General features: G+C 35.7%; 1 protein-coding gene across 1 annotated transcript; it reads right to left on the reverse strand.

Annotated features, from left to right (window-relative positions):
- Positions 1-697: 697 nt before the first annotated feature.
- Positions 698-26424, reverse strand: Rack1 (Receptor of activated protein kinase C 1). The gene is made up of 7 exons (XM_081759650.1): positions 26190-26424; positions 20550-20758; positions 18265-18375; positions 14931-15026; positions 12377-12487; positions 2996-3136; positions 698-942 (listed from the first exon to the last, which is right to left on the reverse strand). Exons 1-7 carry the CDS (start codon positions 26296-26298, stop codon positions 766-768), a joined length of 954 nt encoding a protein of 317 aa, XP_081615776.1. The 5' UTR covers positions 26299-26424; the 3' UTR covers positions 698-765.

Raw genomic sequence — 26424 nt, forward strand, 5'->3', positions numbered from 1 at the left:
ATGTTTCTATAGTACTTATTCCTAGCATAAAACAAATCTTTTTCATTTAGGTACAGGAAATATCCGAAATATGTGAACAACAAAGTTTTTTCCAAGTTCGGCAATTTTGTTACAGTTTTTACACCTCTAATATCTGTTTGGTATGATTTGGAAGAGTTAACAACATAGTATAAAATAAATAACAAAAATGGTTTCTAACACTTTTCATTCTTTCTTAACAATACCTTCAAAGCGCCAATGCCTCACTTTGCTACAAAAGTATCTGTAGTGATTTTTTAAGAGGTTGCAAATCATCAGAGACCAAAACTATTTTGTTTCTGTATTCTTGCTATGTCCATCTTTGATATATATTTTTCTCATAAAAATTCAAAATGATCGATGGGCACCCGTTGTATGATTTGAAATGAAACAGCCCATTATTATTATTATTATTATTATTATTAGTATTATTATTATTATTATTATTCAGGATCACCGAACTTTATTCTCTGCTTTCGTCGCTCGAAAGTAAAGAGAGAACAACTGCTTTTGGCTACACATACAATATTTTCAACTTCAGAATTGAATTCTGTTGTTACTTAGTAAATACTTTCAGCGATCACCATTTTCTAACAATATACAAGACTCCTGACTCCCTAAAGTATCTAACACACTGAAGGCTTCGAAGGAAAAATAAAATAAAATAAAAACCACAATATTATATCAAGTATTTTATTTTCAAATGTTACATAACATCACGAACAAGCAAAATACAGCTTGTTAAAATTATCGAGCTGAAACAGATACTTGCCAGACCCTAATGGTATTGTCAGAATAACCAGCAAATAAAGTCTGACCATCAGTTGACCATGCAAGAGACAAACACTGGGGTGGCTCGGCCTTAGATGTTTGTGATACCACTTCTGGTCTTAATTCTTCAACCATATCCTTACTCTCCAAGTCCTACAAGCAAACGAAACACAGGAATAGTGCAGTAGTAGTAACTATTCATCTTACAGGAATTACTTAGAGGACTAAGTATTTTACAAAGGTAAATTTCTGCACTGAAAATACCATGGCCCGTACCCTTCCAACACTACAGTAATATGTATTGGTAAAACAATGTACGAACTCCAAAAGCACCCAGAAAAATATAATTGTAAAGGTTTCGCAAGCAAAGCAAAACGTGCAAAGGTAATTTTATGAAAAACTACTGGAATTAAAGCAAACATTCAGAAGATAATAGTCTGCGAAATGTAGTTCCACAGATAACGTGATTTCTGAAAGAATTTGTGACGAAAATGTTTTTTTTTTTTTTTTTTTCGAAACGTTTATTTTTTTAAAGTGAATATTGAATATGAGTCCTAATATATCAAGTAGCAACCATAATATAACTTTTAATTTTTCTAAACAGTAATTCTCACTGTGTGTCGGATGTTAATAACGAACTTTGTATACTCCTATGCACTAATGCTATGTTCGGGGATATGGAGTGGTAGAAAAGTAAGGTCATTCCATTTTAAATCGACAAAAAAAAAAAAAAAACTCTAATGGCACTAATAGAAAGTACTCACCTTTGGATAATTTCTAATTGGACTAATTAGAGAATGTTGAACCCAAAGAAGTTAGAAGTTATTTTAAACATACCCATCCATAGGGTGACCTCAAAATATGTATTTTATTGCGAAATTTGACATTTTTAGTGACTCCTTGAAAGGATATGCTTAGAAATTGTTTGAGTTCAGGACCACCAAATTAGAAAACTCAATCAGAAATTATCTATGCGTGGGCCCTTTGAGCATTGGCGCAAGTGGTATTCAAAGATCCCAACTCAGGTCACTGTTCTCGTCTCCATGGACGTATATGTTCGAAATACTTTTATTGGATTCAGTGTCCTCACATTAGCGTAAAAAAGCTTATCGAAGCGTGGGCACTTTTTACGAATGACATTACGTTGGCGCCTACGTTGTTTTAAGAGGCAAGAAATAAATTTCATTTATTTATTTATTTTATTTTATTTATTTATTTATTTATTTATTTATTTTTTTTTGTTAAAAAGAAGCAAAGTTTGACTGACTGACTGACTCTCTCTCTCTCTCTCTCTTTCACTCACTTAAATGAGCAACAATATACATTTTTATGTTTGCAATAATATACTTTAAGTACAAATCTGTATTACTTTTACAATCGGAGTGAACGTATTATGTCATTCTACTTACATAAAAATCTAACACTAAAAGTCTACAACATGGTATACCACAATTATTTCACCACTCAGTGGATTTTCAGCACACGAAATCCTCTAATTCGAAGGGTCCTTGGATCTAGGTCAGAACATGAGCGAAACGTTTGGACTGGAGGTTAGGAGTAACACAAGTATCTAGTTGAAACAAAGGTTTCAGGACTATGTTTCTACATAGGATACTTTCGTCAACGTTTGTCTTACATTGTCTTACTACTAATACGTCTAATTTATAACACTATACTAGACATGAACATATTGTACACTATTACATAGAGAGTGAAAACCATTCCCAGACTTCATAAAGTATTAATGAGAAAATCGTTGGATCCACTGGATACAGTCCGGTGAGACTACTTTGACGGTGGAAATTGTGATGTGGGGTAAGTTTAGGCTTTTTTTTTTTCCTCAATTTTCCACACTACGTCGTATTCTGTATTTAAGTTTCCAGCAGCAAGGAATACAGAAGAGAAATTACACCTCTCCCTTAACAATTAACTAAATATTCCCTCCCAAAGATGTTATTTATATTTTTGGTGACTAGTACACACTTGGATGAAGATTTTTCTAGTTCTATTATCACGTTTCCTAAGCTGACACAAGAATTTAATGGTCTAATTTCATGCCAATGTTTTAAAAATAAAGAAAATCTTTAATAAGCATAAAAATCTCAATTTATAATCGGTACTAGTGATTTATCCGTGATTCAAAGTATCTAAAATGTACCAATGCACTCAAAACCAACAACATGCAATTTTCAACATTATGACTCACCCATATTTTAATTGATGGACCAAATGCTGCACACAGCCAGTATCGATTGGGTGAGAAACACAAAGCAGTAATGATGTCATTATGGTCCAAAGTATGTAAATGTTTTCCATCATTTAAGTCCCACAACATTGCCTTGCAATCCTGTAATGAAGAAAAAACATCGAGATTACCAGAATAAAATAATTTTACCAATTTTGGCACGTACTCTATGTACTCCCTTTCTAAGGATGTATGATCCACGCGTGCTTTTAGCCTACACTGATTCATATTCGGCCCCACTAAAATGAATAAATAAATAAATAAAAAATATCAAAGCAAAGGGTGCCCAACTTCAGAACTATTACTATATTAATACTATGGTTTTAAGCTTTCACAACATGTTCGGTTTCAGTGCAGATGCTCAGAAATGAAATATACAATCATTTATCATTCAGAGACTCTAGTCTGAAATGTAGTTTCATCACTGCATCTACAAATTATAAAGGAATCAGACTAAAAATAACCGGAAATAAGTCCAAATTTCAGGGTGCACTTTCCGTCTACAAATATATTCCACGCTTACACGGTAACGTTTTTCCGTTTTAAGAGCATACAGATTAGTTCATTTCTATCCAGCTTTAACGAGTTTTACTTTATTATTTATACAGTGAAACTTCTGGATAACGGACAATGATGTAACATTACTATCTGTTCCTGTACCACGTCTTAACTTACGACATACATTTTCTGGGACGGGATTCTGTCTCCTGTACCAAATATTTATTTCCAAATTGTTGGAAGTATTTTGTGCTCTATTGTGTTAACCGAATAACTCCTGTGCATTCTGAAGAATAAAATGTTAAAGAGAAAAGAAGACCGTCCGAATTATGGAGGTGTTCGTAATGGGAAGGTTCAAAGTAGCGTCAATGAACATGGCTGCAGTTGACTTTTTGGAGCCTTAATTTAGTACAGTAAGAAACTAACTTCGCTACCGAAGGTTACGAAGTAGTAATATACATATATAGGCGCAAAATTAAGGTAGGATAGATGATCTCATCTGATAGATTCTTTCTGAAAAGAATAAAGGTCAAGGTGAAAGGAACAGCCTACAAAACTACTGAGACCCACAATGCCTTGCCGTATGGAGAAGTTGTGAATCAGTAAGATGCAAAAGAAGAAACTAGAGGTTATTGAAATGAAAATGCTCAGAGATTCGTAGTGTTACTAGGTTTAGATAAGACCAGAAACGAAAGAGTAAGAGGTAGCGTTAAAGTGGCAGATGAAGGAAGAAAAAGTACTTTGTAGGGTGATGTTATAAAAAACTGTTAAGTCGGCAAGAGATGAGAAGATAAAAGATCGGCCTCGCGTAAGCGGAAACAGACGAAAGTAAGACAAAAATATGAGTTATATTCTGTGAATTGATATTTTGACGATGTATTATTTGTTTTGGTTATGTTTATGACGATTTTGTGGTATTTTCCAGAAGTTAGCTGGTGAACTATCATTAAGTTCTATTTACGTTTAATTAAAGACTATTTACGTTCTGCGATTACACTGTCCTTCGTACACTGAGCGACAGCTCTCGCAAACTTATCACGGATATAAATACACTGGAACTAAAAATTACTTATTTAAGAGTGTTCCACTGCTTTCTTATGTGGTGTATTTTATAGTCATGGAGGTCATGAAATTTGGAGATTTTTGACTGAAGTACACATTGTACAGTATATCCGCCCCTCCCCTAGGTCCTCCTGTTCCATAAAAATCAAAGGGGTATCCAACTAAAGACATTTTACTGTGTCAGTGATACGGTCTGAAAAGTAAGTTATGTTTGCACCAATAAATCATAAAGAAATCTGACAACCCAAATAGAAGTTCAAATTTCAAAGTCAATTTTCCATACCTCTCTGAATATCACTGCAATGACTTTTTGAAACTGAAAAGAAATGAAATCTAAGTTTTACGTCCCAGAGTTATGCCGGCTAGGCAAAAGGAGACTTGAGATGAAAACGAATGAAATCGTGGAATGAAGAAAGTGGGAAGAAACAAGGGAACCCCAAGAAAACCCACGCACACAATGTTTGTCCACCACAAAGCTCACTTGGCGAGAGCCACTGACTTTTTGAGGTCCCTTGTTAAGTAAAGTAAAATCTTAGTAATCTACATTACGCACCCTCATGTTTGTGAAAATTGGAAATTTAACTGATCGAGAATAACTCACCACGACTCTCACCTACCTTTTTACGATTTTAAGCACTGTTAAACTAAGCTAATTCTCTGCAGAATTTTCAAATATAAAATTTATTCTGTTTTTTCCGTTCAGCAGTTCATCAGATTCTGGCATCCTAATCAATTTCAGAATTACAATGGAACAAGCATCAATAACGCTAAAACATTATTCTGTACGTACTAGAAAATTATGCTTTATTCTTTGATTCCAGTTGTACATTTGCGTTCATAGGTATGGAACAGATAACCTCTAAACATGCAGGCTCTATCATCGCTCTTATGAGCCCCGTACACTTATGAACTGATTCTATAGAGTATATACTGTTAAAAGTAAGCTAATACGGTAAAATGGACAGTTTCTCAACCCTTTTCGAAGTAGAGACCATTTTTATTAGAATGTCCTACAGACCACTTTACTCTTATTCCCTTAGGAAGCATACTTTTCTAAGTTTTAAAGTTTTAAGCATGTATCAATATATCTACCCGAACTTTTCAACTACTATTAAAAATTTCCATAACTGTATATTATATAAATAGAATAATATCAGATGCTCAGAACGGAATGTGCAATCATTTAACATTCAGAGACTCTAGTCTGAGAATTAGTTTCATCATTGCATCTATCAATAAGATTTTTTTTTTTTTTTTTTTTACTAACTGAAGACACTTTATAGTAAAATATCTAAATAAGCTATTAGAATTTAAATAACATTTACCTTAAAGGCTATTATTATGTATACCAATTTAGATTTGTGGCGTGTGTGATACGCATTTCGAGACAGACTTTTTATCGAAGAAAAGTTACGCCTTCAGTGCCGCGGAATTATCCAGCTTCTACCAAGGAGCCAAATAATTCGAATATGTACGGTCGGCAATTGGATTGTTTAACCCTACGACTACCAGGTGGGTCTATTGGACCCATATGAATTCTTTTCTCAGTAATTATAATGATACTCAGTTTCCAAGTACTGATATTCTCTGACTTCCTGTCTGCATTTTTGTTTTCAATTACATAGGTGTTATTTAATTTTTGAAAAGTCATGTGGTAGGTCTACTAATTTATAACATTAAGTCCCAAGCGGGTCCATTAGACCCTGACCTTTATTGAGTGCAAATATATTTATCAAATTTCAGCTTCGGTTGAAATTGTACATTGTAGATGGCAGCATTAGCATTTTAATGTTCTTCTAGCTATCATGAAGTTAGACAAATACGAGATTTGGAAAGAAATAAGTGGCAATACTGTTTCATATCCGCGCAGGGAGTTTTGTTCGAGCTGCAGTTGGCAACGCATGTAGAGCGTGGATGGAGCTATACAACGAAGGTAGCGTCACTAGTATAGGTGCTGCAGTGATAGTAGTGGGGTGTTGAATGGAGGTTGTAAAATCACATCGCAATAAAGGAATGTCTTCCACGTTAGAACAACGTGCATGGGTAAAGATCGAAGTGATTCGTGGGAAAAAAAAAACGAAAGAGAATATCACTCTGAACTACGTGAAGTATGCGGTATTGACGCATTGTGGTTTCGGATTGCGATACTTCGTGTTACAACGTTTGGTGCAGGACGTGATAGTGTGCAACAGGAACCAGGTGGAGGTGGACAGGAGATGGACTGACAGGGAATTGACCAAGGTAGGAACATCCCACACTACAGTATTGAATGTGCTGCACAATGTCATTGGTTGCCGAAAAATCGCATCCCGGTGAGTACCGCACCACCTTACAACCGTTCGTAAATGGCACATACGCCCTTCGCCGGTGATCATTTGGCACATTACAGACGGGAAGGTGGCGTGTCCCAGGACAGAATTATCGCATTTGACGAAACATGGGCACGCTTTTATGAGCCAGTACTTAAGCGCTAATCCAATGAATGCCGCCACCCATAATCTCCCCGACCCAAGAAGCTGCATCAGCATGAAAGTAAGCGTAACTTAGGGAAATGGGAAGGTGATACGATGTACGTGGTGTCATATTACTGGATGCAGTCCCTCTGAACCAGACCATAAATGCAGTTTACTACCGCAGATTTCTGGAAACATTTTCGTCCTGAACTGCACAGGAAACTACCGAACTTTATAAGGAATTCGCTCATTGTTTTGCACGACAACGTCCGCTGTCACAAGGCAGTTACTGTGAGGAACCTGTTTTCACGATGGGGGTGGGAGGTTCTAGAGCACCCACCCTATTCACCGGACATGAGTCCATGTGACTCATCTGTCCCCTAAGATGAAAGAAGCACTGCGAGTTTGTGAAAAACTGAACTTTTATTTTTGTTACACAGGAATAGATCTGACGTCTAAATTTCAATATTTGCCACTTCATAAACGAAAAGAGACTTCATTTTCCTTAAACATTAAACGCAAATGTATTTCATTGATGTTCTAATTTTTTAAAAAATGGTAACAATTTACTGTTTAATTGCGCCTTTCTTCAAAAAGTGTACATTATTGGCTAGAAAAAAAGCAAGAAAAAGTCAGCGTGGGTCCATTGGACCCGGTTGGTACTGCAAGGTATAAAATTATGTAGTTCCAGGTTTAAATGTACCGTCCAGAGATTGTTAATAGGAAGACCTTTTGCCGTCTGTCATTTGTTTCACTCTTCTATGAACGTGGAATTATGAACCTCACTGAAAGATAGCAATCGGTTATCGAACAAACAAGGGCAATATATCATTGTTTCATCTATTCTTTATATGAATACATGATCTTTGAAGAAAGAAAAAAACTTCATTTTTTCGGACAATTACATAATGTGATCCTATCCACAGAATTTCTGCTAAGATTTCACTAAGGATTTTCCTTCAAGTTTGGAGTCAACCCAGAGCATTTTTCCATGCATCAGAAATGTTAAGTGACGAAAAAATTATTGTATATTGGATAACATAAGTTATATAATTCTTAAAATTCAGAATAAGAAAGCTTTTATCAAATATCAAAAACACGTAAAATAGTGATTTGACGACAAAGTGACGCATATCACAATAGAAAAATTACCAGCGTAAAAACTGCTATGCAGTTGCTTCCACGGGAGGTTATAGTAGTTACTGCAAAATCTTCGTCACAAAACGTATAGTACCACCTTCTAGTTATTCGCTGATTCAGAACAGTTGAAAGTTGGAATCTGTCACATTTGGAAAGAACTGGTATTCAAAATTCTTTATGCATTATCTGGTTTTCTTCTACGCCAAGCAAGCAGCTCTAGACTGTCACATTTAAAAGAATTATTAATTAAGTTACGTTAGTGATGGTCCACTTCGCGGCAATGATTTACTGATATAGAGGACTGGTCATTGTTCTCGCTGTACCATAGCTGCTTATAAAAACAAGGTTAGAATTCGTCACTTTTGAGCTACTTTGTAACTACGGGATGCAAAAAAGTTCCTCGTCCTTGCTAGGTTCTGTGAACTTGTGAAAAACCCAAGCCCTGTAATAATAACTAATGATGTGCTGTCTCCTGTACATGTGTGAAAATGAACAGAAAATTATGGAAACTTTTAAACTGATTGTGCTCTGCTTTTATAATGTAAAATTTTATGAATGAATTGTAGGTGTTAACTATACAATTCCATTGTTTATCGGGCATTATCTTAGTTCTAGATTTTGATGAGCATATACAAATAACATTCCTTTCGACTAATGACGTTATGTTTACAATGAACACAGTAGCACGTTGCCAAGATTTAGTCGACAGGTTTCTTTCTTTCTCTCTCTCTCTCTCTCTCTCTCTCTTGAACCTACAATTTACACCTCGAAAATAATGAAATTCTAACCTGGTTTTAAAGAAAGTTAATAATTCATTGAAATATGAAAATTACAGCTGCTACTGTGGGTAACAGGAAGCCACATTGTACAGTACATAAAAAAAGAAGAAGAAAACTGAAGAATGGCAGTGCTTTTCAAATTTGATTTATGTCAGCCTCTAATTGTTCCGAATCTGCAAATAACTAGAAGATGGTTATGTGCTTTGAGATGTGAGGTTTAGCACCACCGATTCCGACCTACCCAGGAAGATACAGGATCTGTAGAAATCTGACGATTTTAGCCAGACGCAGTTTTTTTTCTTTTTTTGTGTGTGTAATATTTCGTCGTTACATCAACTTCAATTATATCCTCTTGCTTATGACAATGTCTCAGATGGATTCGAATTACGTTGACTACATAAAAATGTTTTTTAGGGAGATGGAAAGATTACACTTAATTGGTAACTTATTATTACAAACGTTAAATACTCAAATTGTAATTACGAGGTGTGACTGAAAAGTTTTGAACCTAACATAGAAAACGAGAATCTAGAATAGAATAATTATATGTATTGGAATAGTACAACTTTTGATATTAATGTGTATCAAGCTTTTGGTTCTAAGTAATTTCTTTTGTCTTTTATAGGCTCCTGAACTGAGTGAAATGGCGCAAGTTGGGAAAATGGAAAAAATCGAGTCATCAAAGTATCTGCAATTAAAAGGAATGTCGGAGTTTGAGATCCACTAGGATACTGTCAATACAGTAGGAAAATCTGCCCCTTTATATGCCACCACCAAAGATGGGTACAGGAATTCAAGTGTGGTAGGCAATGTTGAAGATGAGCCGAGATCTGGGAGACAATCAAGTGCTACTACCACGGAAAACATTGGCCTGGCACTTGATATGATCATGGAAGATAGCCGATTGTTAACTCGACAGATAGACAGGCTGGGCATATCACAGGAGCGAGCTGATCATATTCTGAAGAATGAGCTTGGTTTATCAAAAGTTTCTGCTAGATGAGTCCCACGTCTGACTCCCGAACAAAAACGTACTCGGTACCTCCTATCAGTGGACAATTTAAAACTGTTAGAACGTGATGTGAACGATTTGCTGTCGATTCATCACTATGGACGAGTGTTAGATACATCATTACCAGCCCGAAACAAAACAGCAATCCAAACAATGGAAGCACCTCTACTCCAAAGGTAAAGGTGATCCTTACCATTGGCAAAGTGACTGCTTCTGTCTTTTGGAATTCCCAAGGTTGATATTCATTGATTACCTGCAAACGGGTCACATCACATTACAATACTATAGTGACCTTCTGAAAAAACTTCAGGTGCAAATTCAAGAAAAAAGACCACAAATGATGTCCAGAGGCGTTCTCTACCGTTATGACAATGCTTCCGGCCACACATTAGCAGTTGTCATGGCTACTATTCACGAATGCGGCTTTGAACTCTTCCTCACCCACCCTATTCTTCAGATCTGATCCCGTCAGACTTCCACTTGTTCCTTGATCTAAAAAAAAAAAAAAAAAAAAAAAAAGACTAGCAGGACGACGTTTTGCAAGCGATAATGACGTCATGACAGCCGTGAAGGTGTTTCTGATCACAACCTAAGGAAATGTTTTCTACTATTAAAAGATGAGCACTGTTGGAGCAAGTGTGTTGCTGTTCAGGGAGATTATGTTGAAAAATAAAGGTATTACCAAATCTAAACTTCTTATAAGTTCCTCAAGGCTCAAAACTTTTCAGCCACCCCTCGTACTTACCATTCCTGCACTAAGTTTTGTGATCTCCCTTGGAGCTCTGATCACGGACAATAATGAAGAAAGTATGCAGAATAGTACTTGCATTTTTAGTGAACATGATTAAACAGAAAACTGACTTCACAAGAACAAACTACTTATACATTTTCCAGAAACATTCTACTGAATCCCTGAGTTGAAATTTTAACTTTTCAGTATCACGTGTTCTAAAGCCACTTGATTGGAGTATAACGTAGTTATCACCAAGGTATTGTGTAAAGGAATCTGCATTCCTTACTGACGTGAGACTCTCTACTAGTTTCCATTCAAATAACCAGTTTTTGAGATAAAGATACTCGAAGCAACCACCTTTATATGCTTAAGGAAGATTGTTTCCTTAACGCAAAGGCAATAAATTTTACTGAAGGAGGCAATATGAAAGAAATAGGGAAAAGTTGGAACACTAATACGAAATATCAATACCTACCATTAACAGGTAAAAGGGACAGGACACTATAAACTATCTTATGTTGTGTGTATATTTAAGAATGAATCTGTTCCATTACAATGCCCTGTCTAATACCCATTCTCTGCTTAATCACTGGATTTTATTTACTCAAATCAATTGGTACCGTTGGTAGTCAAAAGGTTAATTCGTATTATAGTGTATAATACTGTAGTATTGTACACTATAATACGAATTAACCTTTGGACTACCAACGGGACATATGTGTCCCATGCGAATAATTCAAACATAGTTGGGATTATTTTTAGTAAGTTCTAAAAATATATATATACATGTTCTTCCATCGGTTCAGATGTGACTAGGAGACTGTGTTTAGTTTCCAAAACTGTACAGATGTCGGGAATATCCCACATTATATTATATATATATATATATATATATATATATATAAAAAGTCAAAGGGTTAACCGTATGAAAGTACGTCGTAATGGTGTGTACCAAGACTTCCACAAAAGCCTCTACAAAGTGACTTTCAATTACCAGCGTGTGTTAACCATGCTTGAACTGTCAGAAAAGGAGTACAGAATACACAAAATATTTCTAAACTTTTGATGTTACTCAGTTCTAGCAAACATGTGAGTCTTAGACTAGCAATCGCATAATTACACCCGGGAGAAATTAAAGGAAACTGACTTCGCATGTTTCCACCATATCCAATCTTTTCCAATCCGATCCAATATAGGATCACCAAACTAGTTTTTGAATAACTGAATCTAAGTGTAAAGATATTCTCGCTGGGTGTTCACTATTTGGCCAATCGATACCCTAAACTCTAACTGAACCTTGGAAACTTTTGTTTCCGTATTTTCCAGTAGTTCAGCGAATACATTGAGAAAGTGGGCTTACCTAAACTTAACTCACCAATTCTACTAATTCTACGGTACTTATTGTGTAGAATGAACGACATTCAAGTTATCGTTACATCTTTATATGCAGCGTTAATACAATGAGGGCCATGATGCGAAATAACTGCCTAAATTTAATGACTGCCTAATTCTTATTCTCACACATTAACTATTAAATGAATAATGAATGATACTTTTTAACTAGAAACCCTAAAAACACACAAATAAATAAAATATCGTAGTGTGAAAAATCAATATCACTGCCGATAGGACTATATTACAAGGAAAGTATTCAAATATAATTACCTTTCCGCCTGAGGCACACAGAGAACCATCAGGTGAAACAGTCACGGTATTCAAGTATCCCGTGTGACCGATGTGGTTGATCTTGAGTCTACAGTTTGTCAGATTCCATACCTATAAGACAGAGGACAGAAAAAAAGACTTTACAGAATAAGGTTCATATATTTACACTTCAGCATATAGCCTAATTTTGATGGAGCCAGTCAGTCCCATATCCGCAAACACTCATAGTAAAATCATGATTATAAATAATTAATCATCACACTAGTCCATCATAAAGTAGTACTTATGTGAATTATATGTACAGAAAACTAAAAAGTTCTCATAGGAATGCATCAATTGTTCATGGCTGGCTGACTTCATGCGACCAAGCCCATATTTCGCACCTTTGTATGTATATTGTTTACGCCTGCCAGCTTTTGTCCATCCAATAAATCTTAACGTTTCCTTTGTGCCTTACGGACACCTCTATAAATACAGAATTTTTTTGTCCCGGCAAAAATATATGTTGTCTTACTGAACAAAACCTTCCCTTTTACGGACACACTCAGATACGGACGCGGAGTCCTTCTTCCCCCAAATGTTTCAATAACCTCTTCATAACGGACAGGAATTATTCTCGGTTTTGCGACATATTACAATAGCCAAAAAAGTTTTTTTCCCCACACAAATGAAGTGTAAGGGGGAAAAAGAAGGAAAGTCACAAAACTGTATTTTAATATTGAAAACCGCGTAAAAAAAAGAATAAGGTTAGTCAAATCTTTTGCCCTTTTTTACATGGATATTTTTACATCTACGCATGCATACATATACAGTCAAATAGTACCAAGAGTCACCAACAGATAGGACAAAGTAGCCGATAAAGCACACACATGGACATTCCGTGTTTTTTCCCCTTACCCTTCAAATGTATCTATCATGAGTCTAGACTTGGTGAACCATCAAACAGAACATCTTCAAAATGAACTTGAAATTCTTTTTTCTACCCGCAATAAACTGCTTTCTGGTGGAAATCCTAGAAAACCTTCAATAAGCAATAATGACCTCATGCAGGGTCAATCGTACGGCCAAGAATTACATGCGAGAGATCTTCCCTTCCCTAACAAATTTAGTCCTTTTTCCTCTGGGTCTTGCATCTTTTTCATAGCTAAAACAAACATTGCTTATTTTACAATAACATTTTCAGCGAGCAATGTTTCCTCTTACAGGATGTCTACTAAAATTCCAAAATGGAATTTCGTGACCATTTCTTTACCAAACCATAAAATTTCGTAACATTCTCAAGAGGGAATTTGGGTGCGAATTAGGCCAAAATTTCATGCATGCGATAGAAGCATGCTTTGCTAGTGATTTGGTAGCGTCTAAAGCCGACCATAGATATTTTTGGTGGTGAATTTTGATGTTTTATAGAACTAAAGTTTTCAGTCTGCATTTATATTTGTACAAATAAAAAAAATCATGACCCAAAAGCTAAATTTCGTGACTTTTTCTTGACTTTCATGACCGTTTTCTGATTTCGTGACCGACAGACACCCTGTCTTATTTGAAAGAACAACTTCTTTCTTCTACTTATGATACTGGAACGTCTGGGTTGGAAATTTCCGGCTTCTTTTTCACTCTCTCTACGAGGATATTCTTTGTGATTGGACTGGGTCAATAAGCATATGCAATCCCAATGACTTGCCTTTTCATCCATCCCACCAACAAAGATACCGCACCAGTACGTACGTGCGCACACACACACACACATATATATATATATATATACACTGTTTCTTCCGTAACCGTACTGAGGATTCTCAGAGGACACTTGCTAATGAGTCATTAGCCTTGTAGAGGAAAAAGCATGCCCTTTTGCTAAACAAAAAGAGTTTAGCTTGTTAGTTGGTTCCTAACGCATCTTTTGACAAGGTTATGAAAATTTGAAATACATTACCACATTTCCCAGCAATAATATTATTTAATAGAAATAAATTTCCCCTTCATCCCTGCCAATAATTTAAATACCTACTAAATAGAGTATTTTCATATTGAATTTTCCTATTTACGCTCATATGTATTTGCTGTATATTACTGCATACAATTACCGTTGTGAGAAATCAAATTTCTGTAACCTCTCTGTGTAACAGACAAAAATTCATGTCCCATTGGTGTCCGTTATTGAGAGGTTTCGCTGTATTCCAAACAAGGCCCTAACAGAAAAGTAATCGCTTGAACGGGATGACTGATCCGACTGTTCTATTTCTTGGCCAATTCCCCTTGAAACTGACAACAGCTGCTTCAATGGTTTTTCAGTATTTAAAATAAAATTTAGAAAAGCGTGTGAAACTGCAAAAACCGAATACGATATATCTGCATGACAAAATCAGATTTTTCACTCATCTCTTATTTCTTCAAATCGTCCTCTACTGACTTCTTTCTTTTTCCTCAGAGGTATTTAACGCTTTTAATATATGACGTTAGATTACTAGAACTTTAATCACAGAAGGCGAGAATTATATTAAAGTAAGAAAAATTAACCAGTTCTACAGTAATGCATTGTTCTAACAAGACTTACCTTTACTACTTTATCCCAACCACACGATACAATTATTGGATTCTGATGATTTGGTGAAAATCGAACACATGACACCCAATCAGTATGACCATCATCCTACAGGGAAAGAAATATGTATGATATGGGAAAACAAGATTTTAAAAAATTACAGGCAGAAAATTTTCTTACTACATGTTCGATTTAGAAATATTCCAATTAACACTTATACAAAATCATCTTACCAGAATCACGCACACTTATCTGGAAGCAAACTTATTCAGAATCAATTATCAACAGAAGTTTCGTAAAATTCAGCTCAAAGAATATTTTACAATAATCTAAACTAAAATTACATTATTTACTAATAGAACGTATTAAAGACGCAAGATCATGACTGTTTCTTTTTATATTCCAATGTAGACAAATTCCAGCTTCCAATATTTCGAGTACTTTTAACCAGGGTGGATTGATTTAAATCAGTCTGATTTAAATCGAGATTTAAACCACTTGATTTTTTAAATAAAAATCGTTGATTTAAATCAAATTTCGAAATAAATTAAAGTGAAAATAAGTAAAATCCAGCCTCTGGTGTGTTATTTCAATTATGGGAGATAATCATAATACAGGAGAACAGTATGACAACGAGTGTTTCATGCAGAGGATGATTAGGGAAAATCACGTTTTGAATGGGTAACGGAGGAATTCTGCTTTCTCGTCTTCGTAACATAAGGTTTTTAAATCGTTAACTATTCCAACGAGAACATCACCATGGACATTTAAAACGAAAACTCTTTTGTGTGCGCGTCTGTTTGTTCCCAGATAATAGGGTACTATTTATAAAGGGGTCCGATTCCCTCTCGAAAACTTTCTTTTTTTTAATTTTATAACTTTAGGCGAAATTTGCGTATTTTTTATGTATTTCGTGCCGTAAGTTAGTTCCATTTATATATATATATAGGTATACCTCTGCCAAATATGAGTAACTTTTGTGAAAAAAAAAGTATCATGTTGATAAACGTCGCCGTACTTTTTCCTTAGTGCTTAAGAAACATTGTTTGGGATTAGAGATGCAAAATAGCCGGCTTTTTTAATTTTTTTTTCACATAAAAAGCCGGCTTTTTAGGGAAAAAAACGGAAATTTTGGCTTTTTTCATTTTCATGATTTTTCTATCTAAATAGCTTTCTTATAGTATACCCTATAGTTAAACAAGATTTCATGACCTAAATGCCATATTTCCCTCTAGAATTCACCATCATGATGGATGGAGCACATGTTTTATGAATTAAACATTAAGTACGTAGTATTTGAGAGCAATTTTAGAGGCTATATAACTATTTTAACTTCTGAGTTATCGACATTTTTTTCTTCTTTAGATCATTTTATTTTTAGTTATTCGTGCTTCATTTCTTAGAGCTTAGTACTCTAGTTTCTAGCACATAGTTAAACTTATGTTTTTCAATAGACTATATCCGTCAGAGCATACTTCCACATTTCTGTTATACTGTAGCTGTGTAATGATGTAGCATAAATCTTCCGGATGCAACCTTGAATACCATTTTATACAAATAATCAGTACGGATTTATAAAAGTGTTTTGGGAGAGTTTTTTCTTATTAATGGTTAGGTTTTTTTCTAAAAATGCATGATTTTCATTCGAGGGGAGCTTGAAGTTTATGAGTAAAGACGTAACTAAAATTTCGTTTGTTTTAGAAATTCCGTAATTACGGAGAACAGGCTTCATTCCGAAAGACTCCCTAACCCCTTTCGCAAATCCGTCATTGCAGGTAATTAGTAATAATTTAAAACATAAGAAATGAATTCAACCAGGAATCACAGTACACGCACTATCTCTACATTCACAGATGGAATTAAGAACTTTTGTCGGAATGGTAGAATGCGGGACTGAATCCCGAATTTCCCAATAGAAGCGGAAAAGCTAATCACTCACTCTTGTTGTGCTTCACTTAAATGCATTTCGTAGTTTTTTTTCTTTCTTTCTTTCTCTTAAAAAAAGGGAAAGTTCCGTAATGACATGATGAATTCTTGTTAAAAAATCAGAAACCTTCAGGACTGGATAAACCGTGATGGTGGTTATATATTCCAGAGCCTTGAAAACCAAACGCTCAGATGAACGGTATTACGCATATCCGTGACTAAAATCTGGTAACTCTCGGTCAATTTGTCTGGTTCCCAAGCCGGTTCAGGTAAACGCCCCCCCTGGTTCGAAATTTCAAAAAGGGCTTCGTGTTCTCGGGTCTGGGCCAAGGTACCCCTGACCAAAATTTGGTAACACTCTTGTCTGGTCCCCAGGCCGCACACAGACACACACAAACTCTCTATTTTATTTATATTAGATAAAATTCATCGACGTCAAGGTTAATAACACCGCAAGAAATGTGGTGAGTTATTACGGCCATTAAGAACAGACAAATCAAAAGAGAATTGGTCAAGTGCTCGAAGAGAAAATCTACCAATCCACATGTTGTTGCGTGTTTCAAACTGCCCCAGGTAGATTCATGAAAAATATAGCCTGATTGTGTTTTATTTTTAAAAATGCACTATACAATCAAATACAATTATCGATTGAAAACTAAAAATCTATCATCTGCAGTAGCAATAAATGGTTCTTTCTAAAGGGCTACAAAATTACAATACACTTGATTCATCTACTTAATAGAAAGTAACCAACCTCTTTCCTTACGTAACGTAACTTAGGGTTGCAGTCCGAAGAAATTCTGGCTCGAATGATTTGAGAGTTTGTGAGAAGCGATAAAATGTTATAATTTAAGATACATAGAGAAAAAAAAAATCATGCATCTTCAAAAGTGTCTCTATATAACGACCAGGTCTAAATGTATAGCTTAACGCATTATATGTAGTATGTACACTATAGCTTCAATCAATAATAGGAAACAGTTTATTCAAAGTAGAGTAATAATTTTGATAGAACGTATGGAATATATTCCTTACTGCATAATAAACTTTCTAATATTTCGGTTACATATACACGAATAGCCTTTAACAAGGATTAATGAGGTTTAATACTTGTATTGAGATCTTCACATGATTGTTTTAGTATCAGTGGGCATTTGAAATTTATATACGAAGTTACGTATTTTAGCATCAAGAATTTCCCTTTCTATGTAGAGGATAATCCATACAATAGGCTCTCCTAAATTGATGATGTGTGTACAGTGCAGTTCTACATACTTTACCTATGCAGATTATTTTTTCCAGTAATCTTGATGTAACTTTCAGTCTTCTTAAAATGACGCACAAAGAAATATTAGGAAGCTTATTTTGCATTAAGGAATACAAACAGGTGAATACTTCAGTTACATTAAGGAGTATTTACCTGAATAGTATACTTGCACTCTGCCAACGTGTTCCAAAGCTTGATAGTTTTATCTCTGCTACCGGAGACAATTTGGCGGTTATCTACAGAGAAAGCTACACTCAAGACATCCTGAAATATAACAATACAGTCGATTTACAATACAAGTGGGTCAAATTGAAAAGTATCGTATTACATGTGAATGAAGCTCAAGTTTCCCCTCAAATTTTAGCCCATAAATATTGGTGTCTGTTAGCCCGACACATATTAGGAATTAATAAGTTCTTGCGTTGAAAAATTGCGCCCACCAGTTTTATGAGATGGATCGAATTCTATTTCATATAAAAGAGCGATTATTGTTACGTAAGAATTGAGTTATTTTCCTACTGTATATTTCCATCTTAATTCAGACAGCACTATCTTTACGATTCTCAACTTACGATATTTTGAGTCTATGTTAAAAGCTTTACACACATGTAAATTACAATACTTTATCACGTAAACTAGTAGGTTATTTATTAAAAAACAATGACTTATTAGCGTATAAAATCGCTTCCAAGTATTGGAAACATTATTAGCTTCAGAGCATTAATGCCAAGAAATCAATTTGGAACTGGTTTCGATCTGGTCCTAAAATCAATTAAGGACAATGCAACCACTAGTAATTACTCAACAAAAGAAAAACTCTTCCTAAACTGCACTAGCTTGTATCACTATTTATGAAGAACAATCATTCATTAATTTTATAAGATGCGTCAGCAATACTTCGGAAAAACATGTGGCATAAAGCACTCAATTAATATAGAACTGATTCTTCTACATTTATTAATGACAAAACATGAAAACGTTAGAATACGCACACAATAATTATGTACTTAACGAACAACTATTTACTTCATTTTGGAAATATTTTCAGTTCTTATAAAATTTGGAAAAGAAATGAAGTTCTTATAAAATTTGGAAAAGAAATGAAATAAAATTTCTATGTTTAACATTCACGTCTTCTAGGCTAAAGGAAAGGGATGATTAATGAAGGTAAATGATTGAGACAAATGGAATGAGGTTTCGGGGAGGAAACGACAAAACCAAAGGATCGAACTAACACTAAACATTGTTCGGCGTAAGCTCTAAACTGCGATAAACAAAGCTACGTGAAACTAAATCTCACTGATTTGCTGTTGTCCTACTGACGATTGTACTCCTCCAAAATAGTTCATGTGATTGGATTATTACTTTCAGTATGAAGCTTCATATAAAACTGCTACATTATTATAAATGACAAAAATATAATACGGATTATCTAATAATACTGCAATCGTGTGGGGTTAATGAAACAATAAAAATCAACACTAAGCATGCGCACTAATTCTGGCGCAAACTCAACTGTGGACGAATGTTCCGCTTCTAAAGTCTGAAAGATGGCTGGCATGAATCCCGGCTCCGCGAGTGTTGTGGTGAAACACCAATAAGGCAAACCCTTACTCACTACGCAACAACTGTTTACCAGCGAAATTCAAATACTTTTAATTTTTTCGAGCTTTTTTTTTTTTCTTTCTTTTCTGCTGCTGCTGTAAGTATCTGGACAACACGAGAGAGTATTGTCAAAATCCATGTATATAATGTGCTCCTCCCCGTGGGAAGTGGGAGTGATACATCACTAGCCAATCGTATTTGTGACAAGAGAAAGGATACAAATATTTTGTTTATCGGGGTTTAGAGCTTACGCTGAACAGGGAATAGACATAAGCGCTCGTCTTGAATCGTATCCCCCCCTTCCTTTGAAGGAAAAAGTAAAGTGATAAAGAAAATTTGAAAGATACATTTATGTCGCTATCTATTAAAAGTAGTTCCATATTAGAAAGTAACCTCTGCTACAATCTTCTCCGAAGTATTGATGTGGCGGCCTGAAATCTTCACCTCTTAACATATTCAGCTACGAAACAAAATTATTTGTCAGAATTAATAATTTCAACAAGACAATTTAAATGAATCGAAGTGGCTACATTTAGTAGCACACAATGGACTGAACTCCCAAAAAACCAAATATGATCACTAACGTCAATATTTCAGAAAATCCGCATTTGAATTCTCAATCTTCAAACTGCAAGGAAATAAAAACAAAATACTTACAAGGCTAGCCGAACATTCCAGATCTTCAAGCCCATAAATAAAAAAAAAAGGAAAAAAAAAGCTTCCGTTATCTCAATTATTTAAAAAAAATCAATCTTCAATTAATTAAAAAAAAAGTATAAAAAAAAGCTTCCGTTTAATAGAAAGGATGTAGCCACCAGTGGGTGAAGTCAAACCTTGGTGTGGTCTTCAAACCGACGTGTAGTTCTTCCAGCTGCCAAATCCCACAAGCGCAGAGTCTTGTCCCAGGAGCCTGACAGGGCATAGTTTCCATCGGAAGACAATACAACATCGCTCACAAAATGAGAATGTCCATACAGACGCTTTTGCGGAATCCCGTAATTAGTTTCGTCTCTGGTTAGCTTCCACACAATCAAGGTCTTATCTGAAATACAAAAGTGATATTACTACACGGACTCAATTGGCCGTCATATTCAACAGCTGTTCTTGTATTTACATGTAACTATATGCTGATGTAAAAAAGGGAAACTGAAGAACTCTAAACAAACAAATGTTGGTTAAAACTACGAAAAGCCAGGTATCAAACAAAATGCGTGAAAAGTAAACGTGGGTTTCCTTCACTGATTAATGGTAATTTTATCCTCAATTTACAATGATAATACTTGCATATGAATCACAAGCTAGAGAAAGTCACCAGACATTACGCGTGAACGAAAGGGTTTTCGCGAACTATTGTTTTACCAGGAACATTAGTAGGTCATACCCAGTGATGCCTCCTGACTCCGCCAGCACATAGTAGCACTCAGAAAATAACATCAGCCTGATCTTCGCTTTGGTCGTTAAGTATTCCACCGAAGATCTATGCATAATATCACTATACAACCCCGTTCAAGACGAAACGTTGCGGAGACGGAGGGTGGGAGTTACTGTTCAAATCTAAATAGCATGTCAAGGTAATAAGCATTAAAATTCTGGGAGGTCTGCAGGTAAAATTTATTACTCTGATGCAAAATTCATGTGTGGGCTGTCCATGTACACTTTTCCAGTATATAATTGCGTGCCTGAATTTTTCAAAGTCCTTTAAAACTAACTCTGGCAGCAACGCGTTCGAAGTTATGAGGGGAAGTCATAAGAACAAAAAGAGAAGTGAAGTTTTCCCAACATACCTTGTTTGTAATATTCAGGCTCTTTTCCATTACTTAATGTAATGTTAATTTAGGATAGTACCGTGGCAAATACAGGAAACCTTTAAATAAATCACGTAACTAAGAGAACTTGTTGCAAATGCTGTAAACGGCAAAATAATTCGTACGTCAATTGCAAACCATACAAGTTAACTAGATATGATACTTATCTACGCATTTTTCGAAATAGAATGTTTCAAATAAAATTCAAATTTCCAAGCCCTTGAAACTTCGTTTCTATTCATTCAAAACAAGTTATATCATGACCATGGTATCCAAAGTTAAGGCACTTTCGATATGTATTATCCTGTCCATCTTCGTTGTGCAGTGTGTGTGTGAGAGGCTTCCAATGAACAATAAATGTGGTATTTTAAACTTTCGTTTGACATCTTGATTTTAAATATGTAATAATCTGACGTCTGCCATTTGAAAAGAACTTTATAGTGAGTACTGTTTGCTAGGTGTTTTTGGTTAATACATGCAAAGATGTCCCCCTCCTTATAGTTGCTTCGTGCAAAGTTTCGCTTTTCTCTTTCTTTTGGTTTGAATGGTACTATCGATCCTACTCCAATCGGGATCGCATATCGAGATATTGAGTACACTTACAGCTAACTGTATAACGACCTATCAATATATACCCTAACATTTAGAAACAGGTTATGATTGCTGCGTATTTCTCTGCTAAAAACAATGTGATAAAACTGTTGAATATTTTCAATATTCTCGTTATATGGATGATTCTACATCGATATTCTTAGATTTTGACTATCTTAGTTAAGCAAGCAGGTCGAATCATAGCAAGATATTAATCTACTGGTAATCTATTTTGAAATTACATTCTTTTAGATCGCTTTTCCTTAATTTCCAATGAAGTATATTTATTTTAGTTGTAGATACAAAACCTAGTAGACTGTTTTAAAAAGTTATGGAAGTTACAGCATGTACCGCAACTCAAGTGGAACGGACGTAATTCTGTATTTTCTGCTTTAAATTGAAATTTTTAGACTGCAAATTGTTATAAATATACACTGATACTGGTGCCGATTACGCTAGGCTTCTTCTACGCATTAGAAGTATCAAAGCTAAATAGAAATTGTATTAAAATGGATCAAGTCAAATAAATGTTTAAAACTTCTACTCAAACGGACCGGCTGCTTGGGGTCCCGGGTTCGATCCCAGCCCCCGCCAAGTGAACTTTGTGGTGGACAAACACCGTGTGCGTGGGTTTTCCCGGGGTTCTCCCGTTTCCTCCCACTTTCTTCATTCCACCATTTCATTCATTACTCATCATCACCGTCTCCTTTAGCCTAACCGGCATAACCGTGGGACGTAAAACTCAAAGATTTCATTTCATTTTCAAACGGACCGGCAGCCATTTTAATATCGTTCTCAAAGTACCATCTTACGTTAACCGTATCAGCATGAATTCATTTAATTACCAGCTATTAATCAAACGTTCACAGCATGTAAACCACTTAACCTCAAACTTCCGTATTGCCTTATTTTTGAGGTGTACACACAGCTTTCTTACTTTTGCACTTCATTTACCACGAACTGCAACTGCTTTACAATATATGCGTAATTGCCGCAGATGGTGTTCTCGAAATACAAAATTTACAGAAATGAACAGAATCAGTGGAAATGTCATAATGAGTAACAAAATAGGAAATAACGATCAGAGTAAGTTGATTAATAAGCGAGAAAACCGATGCTAAATTCTGGACTGAGTTTGCGGATTGGTGCGATATGAGGAACAGGCAGTAGAGCATATGGCTTTCAAACATGTTATTTACTAACGTAGGATGTGTATGCTGCTCTAATGGAGGGAAATACATAAATGTATAGCGGAAACTAGTAAGAGGGTAGTCACATCTGCGATAAATGTAATGAAATGGAGCAAAATTTTGGCTGATATACCACGTTAAGGTGCGTAAATTTGTAAGATCCACGGAAGAAGTTTTGAATTTGACTTTGCAACACTGTTTGTAAAAGTAATAAAAAATATCAGGACGTTACACATTAAATGCATAAGGTAGAACTACAAAATAGGAAGTGTGATCTGTACTACAAAAAAATCAGTAACAAAAGCCTAATGATAGGTAGCGCTACGTCAAGGAAGTGTGCAAAGTAATAACGTGTTACAAAGCTTTGAGACACAACGCATACGTTATATGTCGTACGAAATGCTTTTCCACTAACATCACTTATACGTACTCCCACCGTCGCTCATGCGCCTTTCCCCTACGGATGCTCTTGCTTGAAATAATTGTTCAAAAATTACAATTCTTTCACTAATTTCCATATTACTGCTTCCTAAATGATTTGTGCCGGACGACATAAAATACCTTACATGGTATAATTAAATTTCAAGGGGACCATCATAATTGTAGAAAAATTTCGACCGTCTTAACGATTTGCGTACAAATACGGCGTCCGGAAATATGCATAAAAACTAGTGCAAAAAAAAAACGCAAAACCTGTGCTAGATGGCCACTAAAAAGCACGAATGGTATTTAACCGACAGGGCGAAGCAAGAGGGCTCGAGCGTTAGCCAGTGGGTGAGTCCGAAGAAAGCGGGCGCCTCGGCGAACGTGGATATACACAAGCGAGGGTAGTGAATAGAGTGGGTCTTGGCAATGATATAAATTTCAATGGCACATATCAGGGTTTCATACTAGTAGCGTTCCACTTGTAAACAAAAAGCACAACTCCTGTACATTGTTAATAAATACACCACCGGTGGAAAATAGTTTCTAATACAGTCATCTTTCATATGCACTCACTTATTTTATCAGTAGTAAAGCACTTTTAACACAGGTGTATTACTTTAATTCTATCGTTTGCAAAAATTCGTGATTCACAAATACGCCTTTTCATGCAAAGTATTGAATTTCAGCTGCAAATCTTCCAAAATGTGGAGCGCCAAACGCAAATCCACAACGGACGAATTGTAATCACAGATTTACGAAAAACTAATTTTAGAAAGGGCTCAGCACACTGGAAATTAATACAGTAAGAGGATTTATACCACAGAAAAAAAACTTGGCCTACAATGCAAAATGCACTGCAACTTACGACAGTGTGAAGTTCGTGGGCTGGCGCAGTAGCAAGGTTGTACTGAAGGACGCAGTGACGAACGTGGGTATGCGAATAAGCAAAAAATTGGTGAAAAATCACAAACTTTGTACACTAATAGCGTTATCTGGTGTCCTACTCGGCAAGGTTCTAGAACAAAGGTCCCCTTCCCGCTTAGCTGTAATACAGAAAACAACCTACCCTGCAAGGCTCTAACCCGTGTTCACTCGCTAACGCTCGCCCGCCAATTCTATGTGAATTAAATATTTTACTTTGGTACAGAAAAGAACCAACTTCGCTATTAACCTATATGAGGGGACCTGTGTTCTATAACCTTCCCGTCATTCTCTTATGTATAATTACTGCCGATTTCGGCATCCCTGATTTCTTACTCTTCTAAAATAATATTTCTTGGACTAGCTTCCACAGATATACAATACGTGCACTAAAAAACAAACAAAAAAAAATACTGGGGAAATAGAAAAGTAAAGCGTTCTCGGATATTACAGTTGCTGTTTTTAATATCCATAACAGTAAAGCTTTAATAAAGTAAAGTTCGTGCAGTATTACTATACGCATTCATAGTATAAGTAGGAGTAGGGGTAACAGTTGCAGTAGGAACGGACTGGAAGTCCCGTACGGGTTCGTTGGGCTCTGTTCTCGACATAAAATGGGCAAATTGAAGACTTGACAAAATTTTTCCGTACATTTTACACTCTCTGGATCAGTATAGTAAAACTGGGAACACTTCCTATAGACATTTCATTCAGTTGAATATGAAATGAAATCTGAGTTTTACGTCTCTCGTGTATGTCCGTTACGCTAAAGGAGACGGTGATGAGAAATGAATGCAATGGTGGAATGAAGAAAGTAGAAGGAAACAGGAGTACCCCGAGGAAACCCACGCACACGGTGTTTATCCACCACAAAGTTCACTTGGCGCGAGCTGGGATCGAACCAGGGATCCCATGCACCAGAGGTGAACGCTCTACCACTGAGCCACCGCGGTCCTTCATTCAAGTGAATCGTTCAATGAACCGACGATTCATAACGAACTAGTTCCTGCCCTTGAACTATGAAATGTTAATGACTATTATTTCCAACATTTCACAGTTCAAGGACAGGAACCGCTTCTTTATGAATCAGTTCATTGAACAATTCAATTGAATGAAATGCCTATAGGAAACTTACCTAAACTGCACCGTAAATTTGCACCAATGGGTCCCAGGAATGAACTCCCTCCACAAGAAACACTTCCCAAGTTCTAAGATTCCATTCTAACCAAAGTAGTACAAACATCATAAATCCTTGTGCAAGTGCAGAAACTAAACCTTTTCCTGAACTTTATAAATCTATGCACCTCTACACCAAAATATTACGGCATCCGATCACTTACCCTTTTACCAGAAATACAAAATAAGTGAAACTATGGCAAACATGGCCATTTTGAAATGCGTATATTATCACAATTCAATTTTATCGAATATTACTTATTACCCAAGTTTACTCTCCCAACAATACTACACTACATCTTACAAGAAAATGATACGTAATATAGTTCCAAGCAAATAAATAGTAGAAGTCCAAAATACATACCTCGAGAGCATGACAAAATCATATCCGGATATTTCGGATTTGTAGCAATTTGCGTGACCCATCCATTATGTCCACGCAGCGTTCCTCGTAATTGTAAGCTCTCTGACATGATTATTATTAATAAAAGCAAATATTAATAGAGATTGATCCGGATTTCGTAAAAATCTTACATACACGTAACCTCCACAACAGCCACGTTTCCCCGTCAGATGAAAAAGACCAATCCGCACCTGCG

This window comes from Thermobia domestica, chromosome 5 (assembly GCF_964235325.1).
Source record: "Thermobia domestica chromosome 5, izTheDome1.hap1.1, whole genome shotgun sequence".
Lineage (NCBI taxonomy): Eukaryota > Metazoa > Arthropoda > Insecta > Zygentoma > Lepismatidae > Thermobia > Thermobia domestica.